The 16,072-nt window shown below is 39.3% G+C and overlaps 1 protein-coding gene across 1 annotated transcript in view; it reads right to left on the bottom strand.

The window, feature by feature from the left end:
* Positions 1-11,629: 11,629 nt before the first annotated feature.
* SCN4A (sodium voltage-gated channel alpha subunit 4) overlaps positions 11,630-16,072 on the bottom strand; it is a 120,738-nt gene continuing 116,295 nt past the window's right edge. The window contains exon 27 of the mRNA XM_083378987.1: positions 11,630-14,874. Within this exon, the coding sequence (XP_083235113.1) occupies positions 13,622-14,874 (1,253 nt within the window). The 3' untranslated portion in view covers positions 11,630-13,621. The remainder of the gene's footprint in view (positions 14,875-16,072) is intronic.

Consider the following 16,072-nt stretch of genomic DNA (forward strand, 5'->3'; position numbering starts at 1 on the left):
TGTCGTTAACTTTAACTAGTAACAATAATACATATAACATTAACATTAATATATAACACCAACCTTCCCTAAAATGGGAGGTTGGAAATTGGATGAAAATAGTCAAAGCAGGTGGGATCCAGTGATAGTTATTTAAGGAGGGGATGAAACAGGATTCCCTTAAAAGCATCCAGAAATGTCCCCTCCTTCAGTGAAGTATTAATCACTGCCTGGACCACCTGCTAGTCACTATCCTGGAGGCTTTCACCATTCAGGAGGGACAAGGATCAAGGATCAAGGGACAAGAGGCCACATGGACACAATCCTAATAAGAATAGGAAGAATAGGAAGGAGGAGGAAGAGGGGGAGGAGGAGTAGGAGAAGGAGGAGGAGGAGGATTGTCATTGCACTGATTCCTCTGTCAACAAAACTGAATAACTGAGACCATGGCTATCAAACATCAGAAATATCTGCAAGACTATCTGCTACCTCCTTTACATGGATGATTTGAAACTGTATGGAAAAACACCATCTGAAATATTACCACTGTTTACCACTGTTCATATATACAGTCAAGATATTTCAGTGGAGTTTGGACTGAACAAATGTGCCATGCTCACCAACAAACAGGGAAAAATAGCAAAAATTGAAGGAATCAAGATGCCCTACAAAAATAACATCAAGAATCTGGATGAAGATGATTACTATAAATAGCAGGGTATCCTTCAAAACTAAAAGCAACGGATAGGAAGACCAGAAAAATAATGACCATGAATCATGCCCTTCATCCCCACAACATCATTGACAAACTCTACCTACCAAGGAAAATAGGTAGGCTTGGAATGTTGCAAGTACATCAGATGGTTGAAAAAAATAACGACATTGAAAGAATATCTAAAGGACAATGAAGAAGATGCACTGAAGTTAATTTGCCAGGAAGGCTTACTGATTACTGGAGAGACCAAACTGGCTTACAAGACAAAATGAAGAACAGAATGGAGGCATGGGAAGACAAAGCATTACATGGCCAATACATTTTTTAAAAAAGGAAAGCAGATAATAACAAGACCTGGCAATGGCTAAGAGCAGGAAAGTTGAAGAAAGGGACAGAGGGACTAATTCTGGCTGCACAAGACCAAGCCTTAAGGACAAATGCATAAAAAGTCAAAACTGAGAAGACAGCAACAGACAGTAAATGCCACCTATGCAAAGAAGCTGAAGAAACAGTGGACCACCAGGTAAGCTGCTGCAAGAAGGTCGCACAGACTGACTACAAGCAGGGCATGACAAAGTAGCAACAATGGTGCATTGGAAGATCTGCAAGAAATATCATTTGCCTGTAAGCAAGAATTGGTGGGATCATAAAACAGAGAAAGTCATAGAAAATGATAAAGTTAAACTGCTCTGGGACTTCAGAATTCAGACATAACACCCCAGACTTAACAACTGTTGATTAGAAAGACAAAAAAAAGTCTGGATAGTGGATGTGGCAATGCCTGGAGACAGCAGAATAGAAGAGAAAGAACTGGAGAAGATAACAAAATACAAGACCTACAAATAGAAATAGAATGACTGTGACAAAGGCAAGCAAGGGTAGTACCAACAGTAATAGGCGCCTTGGGTGCAATCCCAAAACAACTGGACCACTTGAATTGACAAAATCATCATCTGTCAATTACTAAAGGCAGCTTTACTGGGAACAGCTTTTATCCTGCAGTGATATAACTATCCTAGGTCCTTGGTAAGGACTCAATAGGTAGACAAAAATGTCAAATCCAGTCTCTGCAGTGACTCTTGTGACTGATGGTCATGGATAGCCTTGTGCTTCCTTATCTGTCTTTCAGTTGGCATAAAACAGGCTCTGGGCCTAGCTGTCTCAGGACAACTTAAGTTCTTACAGACTGGAAAGAAAAAGTGCTACTTTTAAATGCAGCTGAATTTGAACTCCTAGTTCAGGGCTTTTCAACCATTGGTATGGGTACCACCTGTGGTACATTGGCACCTGGCTGGTGGTACGCTACCATCCTAGAAAAGTGGTAGCGGGGGAGGGGAATGAGCTGAACTGGTGGCAGCACTGCACAAGCCTGAACGAGAGATGGCTGGAGCTGCAGGGCTGTCAGGGCTCAGCAGAAGTGCCAGGATCAGTGCTTCTTCTGGGCTGTCAGGGCTCAGTGGAAGCACCAGGATCAGCGCCAGGCTCCAGCTGGAGCTTGGCGCTGATCCTGGTGCTTCTGAGCCCAGAAGAAGCACCGATCAGCTGGAATGTTGCAGCATCTCCGGGGTCTTGTGATTTACATTCAGATGCTTGGCAACTGATTCATATTTATGATGGTCACAATGTACCAGGGTCATGTGAAGTGACCAAAACCTGCTGCAGCCACCCAGCAGACGGGGGGGGGGAGGAATAAAAACCAAACACCCCCCACCCCACTCTCGCTTCCAATCCTCAACAGAAATGCTCAGAACAATGGAAACTTTGGACAGGAGGAAGAGCACCACTGGACAGGCAGGCAGGTGTCTTGTTCGGCTGTGGCTTGGGGGCACTTTTTTCAGTGCCATTGTAACTTTGAACAGTCACTAAGCGAACTGCTGTAAATCAAGGACAACCTGTACTTCATCACTTTATTCCTTTTTTTTTTGGTCATCAAGTTTTTGACACCTTGCTAGGTGACTGGTGGTACTCAGATGTTGCCACATCCTAAAAGTAGTACAATGGGTGAAAAAGTTGAAAAGCCCTGCCTTAGTCCACCTGCTTCCCACATCCATTTTCCTTTTTTAAAGGTATTTAGCTATGCTTTGTGAAAAAACAGGAAGCAAATGGTTCCAGTCAGCAATTTGCAGAAAAACATGTCCCAAAGAGTATGAAATTGAGCATCCCTGTAACAGTTAAAAGGACATTTGGGGCAGTGTCTCGATAACAACCGTATACGTGTTTTATACGTAAAATGTGGCTTCGAATTGCCACTTTCTTGATGTGAAGAGTGTTTAGTGGCAGGGTAACCTTAACAAGTATGAAAGGATAATACAGGCTCAGTTATAGTTTTCTTTTGGACTTTTTCTGGTGAAGCAATGGAAAAATGACTTGCAGTATTTTCTGCCTCAAGCGTTCACTGGAAACACTTGATCTGTGTGAGGGAACAAGAGACACGTAGGTGTTTTGGAGGAAGGGTTAAATTTGCAAACCATTGCAACACAAGCTCTTACCCTTGGATAGTCATCTGTGCAACATTAGTACAAAAGGTGGAGCTTGTGGTATGACATCACAACAAGCCTTTCACTATTTTTATATTGCAAATAGATGTCTATGTGAACACAATTGTTACATTTTGGGCAGCAAAATACCTTTGACCAGGTTGATGTGTAGCAAAGCCTCTGTCTGTATTTGCCAACAGTGACTAGGTCTCTACTTCAAAAGGTTTTTTAAAAAAATATTTTTGTTTTCTTTCTTTTATATATATAAACATTTTATTAATTTTCTAGTTTTACAATCAAATACTTAATAGACAACTTGTTGTCTGGGTCTATTAGTAATTCAGTGGTATATATTAGCTTCTTCAATGTAGATCCAATATTACACCGTCGAATGTTTCCTCTCTTCTTCCAGTAGTACCTGTTTTCCCACACTAGGCAAATACAATTCTTGTTGTTAGTAATAACTTTACAATTGAATATCAACATCTTTGTTACATCTTTTTCTTTGGTAAGGTGTCTTTTCCATTTCCAATATTATCGCTCCATCTTCTAGTTCTTCAGTGGTCTGAATCTGTCAGTTAATTCCTTCCTTTAGGTCAGGGGTGTCAAACTCAATTTCATTGAGGGCCGCATCAGCATTGCAGTTGCCCTCAGGGGGCCGGGTGGGTATGGCCAGGGTGGGCGTGGCCTACTGGGTGGGCATGGCTAGAGTGTGTATGGCCTACTGGGTGGGCATGGCCAGCTCTACATCATTCACATCAAGGGTGCCTATGGGGGCCTGGGCAGGAGTGGGACAGATCTGAGGGTCTCTGGCAGAAGGAGGGTCTCTGGGCCAGGGCCAAGGCAGTGGGGGCTGTTCCCTCACTGTTTCCAGAATGGCTTTGCGGGCCACATGAAACCACTTTGCGGGCCGGATCCAGCCCCCGGGCCTTGTGTTTGACATGTCTGCTTTAGGTCCTCAATCTTTGGATCTGTTCTTCTAATTTTCCTTCTATTTTCTGGGTTGCTAGTTCCTTCTTTGTTTTCAAAATGGAATCTCTGAAGGTCTTCCTATTGACAGATGTGTTCACCTAGGAGGAATAAAAACCATATATCAATCTTCCAACCTGGTGCCTTCCAGATGTGTTTGAATTAAACTCTTGTGATCTTCACCCAGCTTTGGCAATTGACCATGCTGATGGTTTAAAATCAGCCCAGCTGGAAGGCACCTGGAGCTTCATAGACCAAAGACATAATTATTTACAACTTTTATTGTTCACTGCCCAGATGGAAAAGTTTATTCCTAAGAAGCTGGTTATGCAGATTAAGCTAAAAATGTTACATCTTTAGATTTCTGTAATGTAGTACTTTGAAAACACACAAGTGCTTGCATACATTTTTTCATGCTCCTGAAATAAAGATTATGCTAATTCAAAATTTAAAAAAAACATAAATATTAAACTTTTTATTATTTTGAAAAGTTCAGCATATAGGTTTGAAATTTTTTCATAAAGATGCTAGAAACATTTTTTTAACATGAGCCTAAGGAAGGAAAATCCTAACTGCAAAACTGTAAATCTCAATAGTAATCATTGTGTCCTATAGCTAATATATTCCATATATTTTCACCATAAATATCTTGGAGAAGAATCCTGGAAGTAGTAGTCCCAGACTATCTGGAGGATCCTGGGTTACAGAAGCTGAAGTAATGTGATGTTAGATACTAGTTTTATATATCCAGTCCTTTGTTGCCTAGCCAGTTAGGAGTGAGAGCAGAAATCCATTCAGTTAAGAATATGCCATTGTGGAATGTGGAGCAAACTCAAGCCAGAAAACCCATCTACTCACAAATCCATTTGTCTTCTCAGATCTTTTTGCTTTCATTTTTATGGTGTGCCTCAAATTGTGTTTGCCTCCCTTCTCCCCATTCATATGTCTTTGACTCAACAGTCCCAGGAAATCTGCTTTTTAGTAGTTTCTAGCAGATCAATTGAAAATAACAGATAAGCACATTTTTAAATCTTCTCTAGAGTAGAATTTTTACACTGGATTCTGGTTGCCCCAGGAATTGGTGTCCCTTTGGTTAAGTCAGCTGTGACTGACCAAGCTGCTAGCCTTTTCATTCTTCAAACGGATGTTTCCCCAAAATCCCACTTCTCTGGTCTGTCTTGGTAAGCACCAATGTCTTCATACGTATCAGCTAGTTCAACCATCAGACCCTGTTGGAAGAACAAAAATGGAATCAGCCTATGAATGGAAAGTGTGTTAGCCAAAGCAACAAAGTGGTTTATTTGCGGAGGGGAGTAGAAACATGCTGACAACTTAATTTTGTTCTTTCTGCATGCCAGTAAAAGAGATGTCCTATGGGGACATAAAAGGAATTCTCTTCAGTGAAATAAAAAGCCCATCTAGTCTAGTTCTTGACTGGTGGGCTGTTCAACCAGAAGTCAAAAATGAAAGAAGCTGATTTGTATAGAACTGAGCTAGATCCATAATCCATTCATGACAAAATTATTTATTTTAACTGGCAGTGGCTCCCTAGAATTCCAGATAGTTTTTGTCCTAAGCCCAACTTGGAGAAGAGGCGAAAACTGAACATTTTTGCATATAAATAAGAGACTTCTCCATGGCTGGCTACATTCTCTGGCCTGAAGACCATAGGCCAGCATAGAATATGAAGAAAAATGCAAACATTTTTATGTGGTTAAGACCAAGAATCTCTCACTCTGTTGCTTACCTCATAAGTATGTTCCTCCCCAGAGGCATCTTTTCTGTCACCCTAAAGTGGTATAGCCTAGGGATATATAATCAAACTTCTATTAGCTTGATATTTCTTCTGATAATCACTTGAGGCTCATTGGTTAATCCTTTTCTTTTTTATTTCTTGCAGAGCCTATTTATCCAGTATTCTTAATGTTTTATTAAAAGTGCTATATTTAGAAAATTTTATCAATGGACAACAGGAAAGACTAACTAATTGGAGAAGATCCTTTTGAATGAAATGTGATGATTTGAAAAAGAAATTGCTTCTTGGTCTCTCTGCTCACTTTATGGTCGTGTCTGGTTTTGAACTATTTGAGATTGTTTGTGAGATTCATTTCATTAGGGGCAAAATCAAGAAAATACTCTGTTCGCCTTCTTTGTAAGATCCTCTTACCCTACCTTCCTGCTTAGGCCTTGCATTCATATTTTTCACAGAATATGTGCTTCATCCTAAGAAAAGCACTTGATTTTACCTCAGCCCATTACCTCAACTTCTATTGTGAGGATTTGTTTCAGTGTTTGTTCATGATGGGAACTGTAGTCCAATAAATCTGGAGGATGGCCGCGATAAGGCTATGCCATCCATAGGCATGGGTGAAGTGGGAGGAATCCACGGCTCAGGAACAAGTTCCAAAACTTTAACAGAATAACAAAGTTGGAAGGTACTTTGGAAGTCTTCTAGTCCAACCCCCTGCTCGGGCAGGAAGCCCTATACCATTTCAAACAAATAGCTGCCCAATCTTAAAAACTTCCAGTGCTGGAGCATTCACAATTTCTGGAGGCAGGTTGTTCCACTGATTAATTGTTCTAACTGTCAGGAAATGTCTTCCTAATTCTAGGTTGCTTCTCTGTTTGATTAGTTTCCATCTGTTTCTTCTTGCCCTGCCTTCAGATGCTTTGGAGAATAACTTGACTCCTCTTCTTTGTGGCAGCCCCTGAGATATTGGAACACTGCTAGCATGTCACTTCTAGTCCTTTTCTTCATTAAACTAGATGTAGTGTATGCAGTTCCAGCATACACAAACTGTCAGCACAGCAGGAGGTGCGGGGCTGGACAGCTCCAGGCTATAACCGCATTTGGCGGGAAAGCCTGGTTTAAACAGGTATGACAGCCCTGGGTTATAGCCAGACCTGGCAGCAAGCCAGGGTTTAAAACGATTGGCTACCTGCACTGGCTTCCAGGTTTGAAGCTATTGGTTGGCATTCACCTGGGCAGGTATAAAAGCACGCCAGGTAAACCCCTTGTAAGCTTGCGAGTCCTGACTTCAATAAAGAATCTTTCACACCAACCTGAGTGTTCCTCTTTGTGTGACCACATGATCTTACACTAGACATAACCAATTCCAGCAACTTTTCTTTATATGTTTAGCCTCCAGCCCCCAATCCTCTTTGTGGCTCTTCTCTGCACTCTTTCTAGAGTCTCAGCATCTTTTTTACATTGTGGAAGCCAAAACTGGATGCAGTATTCCAAGTGTGGTCTTACCAAGCCATTATAAAGTGATATTAACACTTCACCTGATCTTGATTCTATCCCTCTGTTAATGCAGTCTAGAACCCTGTTAGCTTTTTTGGCAGCTGCAGAACACTGCTGGCTCATATTTAAGTGTCCACTAGGACTCCAAGATTCCTCTCATAATTACTACTCTTGAGTCTGGTACCACCTAATCTATACCTGTGCATTTGATTTTTCTTGCCTAAATGTAGAATCTTAATTTTTTCACTATTGAATTTCATTTTGTTAGATTGGGCCCAAAATTTAAGTCTGTCAAGATCCCTCTGTATCTTAAGCCTGTCTTCTGGAGTGTTGGTAATTCCTGACAGTTTGGTGTTGTCTGCAAATTTGATGATTTCCCCATCTATCCCCTCATGTAAATCATAGATGAAGATATTGAAGAGAATGCAATATGATTTGTTTGACATGATTTGTTTCTTCCTGCATAAAATTCACAGAGTGGGAATTTCCCTCTCTTCTGGCTGTTCCTATAGCCATCCCATAGTACTAGCTGTGCCTCTACATTTTACTAGGGAGAAGTAAACTGGTCCCTGCAAGGCAACTCTTATCCATACCTGATGCTAATCAGGCCTGCCTGCTGAAGGGTCAGCTTGACATGTACGCACAACTGCCCACACAGCTAGAATGTATCTTTAAATTCATCAGCCCCTTCATTCTCCATTCCTGTTCATCATCAAATCAGGTTTCATGTTAACTTCCTGGTTCCAGTAAAAACAGGTATTGTATCAGATGATATACTGTATGGACCCAACATCTTACTCTGTTGCCTGTACTCTTTGTTCTAAGCGGACATTTCTCGGACATTCAGAATTAATGTTCAACAGGGACACACTGTTCCCACAGATAAGGAAAACATTACATAATGGATATATTAGCAAAACAATTGAAAATAGAAAACAAAGGACATCATTGAATGGTCATGGAAAGAGATCTGACGCTGCTTGTTTTAAATAATGCAGCTCCCATCTAAGTTACCTTTGGAGATGGGGAACTTAAAACTTTTGCCTGCATATGCTCTATTCACCAAGAGTGGTTTGTACTTTTTTTTTTTACTGCTGATGTATTATCATGGTTTTTTTTAATGAAATCAAAGATAATACACCACAATGCCCTTTCTCATATCTAAGAAATAATTTAAAATTATATATGGATATGTCGGGGAAATATCCAAACGACTCAAAACCAGGATACATGAACACATATTAGCAGTCAAAATACAGTGGGCCCACATGGCTGAACATGGCCACACCTTTGATTTCAAAGGAGCAAAAGTCATCTCTCAAGACCCCACTAAAGGTGACCATCTATTAAAAGAGGCTTTGTTGTCTGACTACCACTCAATTAATAGTCATATCAACTTATTACCACCATATCAAACTCTGAGGAGACATTTACAATAATACAAAATATCTAAACGTTTCAATACAATCAACAAAGACACAAACACACTACCCCACCCACCTGTCAAACACCATATCAACATAACAGATGAGTTTATTCCAACACAATCCACTTCAGTTGAGCTAAATAACAGACAGAATTCTAACACAACCGTGATGGTTTCCATAACCAACATACCATCTGACACTCCTGCACATAAAAACAATACCACTTCTGACCACCCAAGATACAAATCCTATAACCATGGTGGTGAACCTATGGCATTCGTAACACAGGTGGCACACAGAGCCCTCTCTGTGGGCATGCATGCCACTGCCCCATCCTAGACCTTCAGCTGGGTTTTATAAAACCTTTCTGCTTTAGGACTCCATCTCACTGTGCAAAAAAAAAAGGTTCAATCAATTTCAACTTCTCATGGGGAAAAAAAGATCTTGCAAAGTTGGAATTGATTGATTGAACTTTTTAGTCACACCCAGTCTGCTGTTACCACTGCAGCCACACCCACCCAATGGGCCACGCTCACCTGGCACCCAATGATACATAAGTGGGCTTTGGGTTGCAGTTTGGGCACTCGGAATCGAAAAGGTTCGCCATCACTGTCCTACAACATCACTAAACAACCACACGCAACAAAACAAGCACACACAACACCCGAACAACAGAGTATTGAGACCATGACCAAAACTGAAATCTGTCTCACCATATTTGATGAATCAAGAAATGACAGTCCAGATTACACATCCCACAGAATCACTCACAGCTGACACACATGACACTTGCCTTCATTCAAACACACCAAGCAACCGTGCACAACAAACAACCACACACCAAAAGAACTTTGAGATCCGGTAAACCAAGTCCCACAACAGAGCTTATCTTACGGCAACCTGGTAAAGAAGTACGAGGGAGGGCAAATCACTTATATGTCCCACGAGGACATCTGCTTTCTTCCACAGCAGAGCCGGACCCACAGCGACCACACATGGGAGAATGGGACAGCCTTCCTGCCTCCAATTTGCACGAGGAACCTACCAACCAGTGCATGACTGTGCGCGGCATGATGAAGCTTGCATGCCAGGTAGCTGATGGGTGCAATTTTGGGGTCTCAACCAGAGACCAGCTTGCAGCAGCAAAGCCAGAGCCACCATGGTTATATGTGAGCATGTCATGAGCATGCCCCACCCACGTTTCACACCTTGACCATTATAACTGCCTCCTTAAGTAACACCAGCTGCCTGCAATTAGTGCAGGTTCGAGTCCCACCAGGCTCAAGGTTGACTCAGCCTTCCATCCTTCCGAGGTAGGTAAAATGAGGACCCAGATTGTTGGGGGCAACTAAGCTGACTTTGTAATAATGCCGCTTGGGGTGTGTGTGAAAGCCCTAATAAGCAGGCATATACATAGAATGAAGGCTACTGCTAAGCTTGTAAGCCGCCCTGAGTCTTCGGAGAAGGGCGGAATATAAATGGAATTAAAATAAAATAAAAAAAATAAAAAGAATGATGTGAGAGATTTCCTGAAATTAGTATCCTAACATTTACAAAGAAACAGTTCACAAAATATTGGAAGCATTAGAATTGTAATGTCAGGGAATAGTTCCACTGAATCTATATTGGTAGCGTAATGCAAGTATAGGTGGTCTTTGCTTAGTGACTGCCTTATTTAGCAACTGTTCAAAGTTAGGACAGTATCAGAAAAACAGCTTCGCAACCAATCCTCATATTTATGAACATCGCAGTGTCCTGCAGCCATGTGATTGCTATTTGTGTGCTTCACAATTGGCTTCTAACAAGCAGAGTCAAGAACATGTGATGCCTCAATGATTGGAATTGGGAAGAGAAAATTTTCTGTGTTCTGCTGTTTGATTCTACTCTTCTACTTTCCTCATGATATTTCTTTAACTGGTGATTTTTAAGTACATGTATATTATAACATATATCATTTTTTATATATTAACATTTATTCAGCTAAGGGGAATGTGATGTTCTGGTCTAAAGCATTGGGGTATGGAGGCCTTGCGAACTACCAGTATATAGGAAATGAACAAAATGCTTCACACCCCCAACTTTAGGATTTTCTCCCCCTCCTCTATTCATTGTACTTCTTATTGATAAGAAACCTAACATATGAATTTTTTGCCTTGTGACATCCAACAGTGACATCCATTCAGTTTCCAAAATCTGGAATTTCCAAGATCAGTAATCTTTTTCCATTCCCTCCATTAATTTCAAGGAAATAGGAAACATGACAGAACATGTTTCCTTACCACTCTCTGTATAACCATTCTATCTGAAACAGTGATACTTCTAAACCACACAGTAATGCAATATGACGGGATGCTTTCAATCATCCCTCTATAGAAAGTAGTAAGGATAGGGGAAGATATGATGCAAAAATGCAGTTGCTTTTCACCAGTGTCCCACTGTTGAGCTAACCTGCTTGTCAACTGCACACCCAACAACTAACCATCTCCATATAGTTGAATCTTTTGTATAGAGGTGTATAGCTCAGCATGCCTTTTCTGAAAGCAACAGTGATCTCTTTTGTTTTTCCTACATTTAAAACCATCTCTTTTGTTTTTCCTACATTTAAAACCATATACCAGAGCAAACCTTCACCAAACCCTCTACCTCCTCCTGGTAAGCACCTTCATTATCATCTTGAATAAGGTCCATACTATTGTATCATCTGCATACTTCACAATGTGGTTTGAAGCAAACCTTGCACAACAGTCATGGTCATCAGGGTCAACAACTGCAGACTATAGATACAGCAAAAATACATATAAAGATAGAGCTTTATTTTCTTTATTTACATCTTTATTATTTTCATAGTACATATATCTGTAGCAGAGATTTTGCAGCCACTACATTTTTCCATTTGGATGTACCACAGGTTATTTATTTAAAGGGCATGGCATAATTTAATTGTTGATTGAAGGCCACAATGGCTGCCATTAAGGTAGACTTTGAATAATGGGACAAGTAAAAAGGAATTCTGTTTGATAAAGGGACAGGCAGAAGAATAAAGTTAAGAAATAATCTCTCTCCTGTTTTATTTTTCTTGTGCTGATTCCACACTGATAAAGATACAAATTGCTGAGGAAAGTCTTCTTGTGTAAATGCTTTAAAAATAAGTAAAACATTCACAAAACTGCACTACTATGCTTAACAGATACTATATACTCTAATCTCAACAAAATTTATTGGGAAATTTTTGATGGCATACCTGCTATCAGATTTCCTCCCTGTTCAACTTTTGGGCACAAATCATCTCCTGGGAAATGTATCTTTTCCTCTGGGACACCCTTTCCTCTCGGTGCATGGGAATTCTGCTCCTCCTAACTAGTTAATGGAGGAGAGAAGGGGAAGAGGCAAACTGCAATTTGGACTGTCAATTGGAATGTCATGCATGCCACATTCTAAAGCAGAGCTCTTTAAAGAAGAGAACAGTGGATAGGCAAATAAAAAATGCAGCTTACATTCCAAGATTATTATCTGTAGTGTTGAGAATTAATTTAGAAAAATTACTAAGTTGGCAATAAACGTTTAGAATAGATTAGCACAGCACATTTGATTTTTTTTTGTTGTTTAAAAGAAATAAAGCATATACATAATTAAGACTTAATTGGACTTTCAGCCACTTCTAACAAATTTTTTTTAAGCCTGCTCAAATTATTTAAATAAATTGAACCCCATTTAAGACATTGCAGTTTTGTGTTCCTAAACTGTGCTGTTATCTCAGCTGTTACTCCATGCCGTTCACTTTACACCCACTCCTGCTAGAAAGAATCCTAAGCACAAATTTATGTCTATTATTTTAAAGAAATCAGAGTTGCTAATGTCTGAGGACCAGTACAGATCCTAACTTTCACTCCCAGCATCTTCAAGACATACAAAGAAGGGAGGAAATTGTAAAAGATGAGTATTTCCCCACCATTTCAAACTGGATTTAAGAAGCACTAGTCACTAGGGTCTATTTTACTTTTTACTTTCCACGATCATACCCAGTTTCTGCATATGGGCAGAATTTGGCAATGGGCATTAATTTGAGCCAACTGGAAACTTCAGGTTTAACTGAAAAAGCAAGCATATTTCTAGTTCTTATGGCTGAATAAGAACTTAAAGAATATTAACAGGTAAATGAATTCTCAGACATGTATATGTCTATATATTGTTCAGGGATTCAATTCAAGGCTTCCATGCCCAATTACATCTCCCCAGCATTAGCAGAATAAATTAGTAAAATATACAGCCTTATGAAAAATTGCATAATTGATCAGAACAATAACTAAATAATGGTTATTCTTGGCACATTTTTTAGCAAATGGAGCTTAGGAAATTCTGGTGAAATTGTCCAGAAATGATCTGTTTTCATTCAAAGCTTGAATGTGATTGCAGGGAATTAAAGACTTCCTTCTTTTCCCCTTTATTTCTAGCACTGCTTAATCATTCTTCTAATAAAGAGTTGATTCTCAACTCATTTGATATGATTCGGTATTTAGTCTCATCAGAACCAATTCTGGAGCATTAACATGAAACCTCTTTTCACTAGAAGAGGAGATAATTGACATTTGCATTATGAGAAAAGAAGACAAAAAAGTACTTTGCACATTGTGGTGAATTTTAAAAACAAGCAAACAAGCCAGAAACCAGACGGAGTTCTGCTTTCAATGTTGAACTGTGGTGTGAAGTACCTGAAATCTGGCAAAAAACAACAACACCATCTAGAAGATGCCAAAAGGATTTTGTGAAAAAGGTCATTTGGAAACATACAGCAACAAATGTGTGTTCATTATACAGATGATTCTTTTACACCACGTTTGGCTTTCTCACTTTTTTTAGTTTTTCCAGAGTCATCTTCCTTCTTGCCATTATTGTCCTGCTCCTTCTTTTCACCAGAATCCTTCTTAATCTCTTTGCTACTTATTGGCTCAAGTATGAGAGATGGAGCTGTTTCTGGGGACTTTTCCACTTCTACTTGTAAGCCATACATTGCATTCATTTTCTCTGCAATCATTCCTTCTTTCTCTGGGGCGCCTTCTTTCGGTGTTTCTATATCTTGACTCTGCCTGTATAGATATGAAGCTTGTTTCACTGACCGTTTTAACAGATATCGACGGAATGCTCTTTGGATTTTGGTGGCACAGACTTCCTCCTGTTTTCTTTTTAGTGTTGTGGTAATGGGCTCATAAGATACTTTGGAGGGATTTGCAGCCATAAATTTCTCCTCCATTGATTCCTTCAGGGCATCCATTTCTCCAGAGTCTCCCAAAACTTCTTTTGTCAGGGCAAAGAGAATGTCCAAGCAATGTATTTTATCTCCAGGAACCATAGGCAAGTCCATAGTGATCAGTTTGATTTTATTGGGTTTAGCAATTCGTAGTGGCTCTTGCAGGGTATCCACAAAATCAGAAAGTGCACTGTAAGTTATAAATTGTGTGGCATCAGGGTCAAACTTCTCCCATGTTTCATAGAACATTTCAAAGTCATCTTCACAGAGAGGCTCACTGCTTTCCTCTGTGGCTACATTAAAATTCTCCAAAATGATGGCAATGTACATGTTAACCACAATCAAGAAAGAGACAATGATATAACTGCAAAAAAAGCAGATGCCCATGGAGGGGTTGCCACAATCACCTTTCACATGACTACCAGGGTTATCTAGATGAGGATCACAATCTGGGGGACCACTGTTCAGGATAGGATTCAATAAGCCATCCCAACCAGCTGACGTGGTGATCTGAAAAAGACAGATGATGCTGTTGCCAAATGTCTCAAAGTTGAAAATGTCATCAATGCCAGATTCCTTCTTTACATAAGCAAAGTTTGACATTCCAAAAATGGAATAAATGAACATAACCAGAAATAGGAGGAGACCAATGTTGAATAGTGCTGGCAAAGACATCATCAAGGCAAAAAGCAGTGTTCGGATGCCTTTTGCTCCCCTGATCAGGCGAAGAACACGACCAATTCTGGCCAACCGGATGACCCTGAAGAGAGTGGGTGATACAAAGTATTTTTCTATAATGTCTGCGAGGACAAGTCCTGAAAAACAGGAAAAGATTTTTCTCAGCAAGCCACAAAACACCACATCAATTTTCAAAAATCATTATTAATAATTCATTTTAATGACATAAACATTGTACATACAAAATTTCGCCCAATATTAAATTCAACTATTGAATGCCTGTCAGTCTGAAAATAAAACAGACCACCTAAAAGTAAGAATGGCTTCTAAATATTTGTGAAAAACTTTAGATGCAGAAAGGATACAAAAAGGTGCGTAATATGTAAAAGAAAATGACATGAAATCAAATTAAATTTCTGTATAGCAAACACATATTAAAACAGATTGAAGAGTATTTGGACACAATATAACTTACAAAACTGATTCAACAAGAAAAGGAAACTTTTAATAAATCAATTACTAAGGAGGAAACAAAAACATAATTCAAAAATGGAAACTGAAAAATCTCCAGAACCAAACAGATATTCTTAAGTGTACTACAAGATCTTCCAGAAAATTTTAAATCATTAACTCAGGAAATGAATGAAATATGATAATGTCAAGTAATTCCTTGTTCTTGAAAGAAAGCTTTAATTTCTTTGATTTATTAAAGAGGGAAATGACTTCAGTTGTCTTGACTTATATACAGGTTTATGTCTTGAGTTATATTTAATTACACAATTATAGATTTTTTATAACAATAATTGCAAAGAGAGAAAATGGCCTTTAACTGAAGTGATATAACCACATCAGGCTGAATTTGTTTTGAAGAGATACAGTATTTGAGAGATAATATTAGATATATTTTGAATGCTATTGATAATTAAATCAGAAAAATAAGGAAATGACCACGATATTTTTAGATATAAAGAAAGCATTTGATAATTTGGAATGGCCATCTATGTTCATGACTATGAAAAAAGATGAATTGTGGCAAGAACTTTCTTACATGAATCTTACATATTTATAAAGAAGAAACAATCAAGATAATAAATATATTACAGGTGCTTCTTGCTTCCTAACAACCATTCATTCAGTGACTGTTTAACTGTATTAAACAAGTGGCATTTACAACTGGTCCTTGTATTTTCATTGGTTGTATCCCATTGTGGCAATGGGTGCGTCCTGCAGTCACATGCTCATGATCTGGCTTGCAATCATGATATTGAAGCACCTACAGTCACACGATCATGTAATTCTTCATTGCTGGCTTCCTACAAGCAAAGTGCTGGGGAA

The sequence above is a fragment of the Vipera ursinii genome (assembly GCF_947247035.1).
Source record: "Vipera ursinii genome assembly, chromosome: Z".
In the NCBI taxonomy this organism is placed as follows: Eukaryota; Metazoa; Chordata; class Lepidosauria; order Squamata; family Viperidae; genus Vipera; species Vipera ursinii.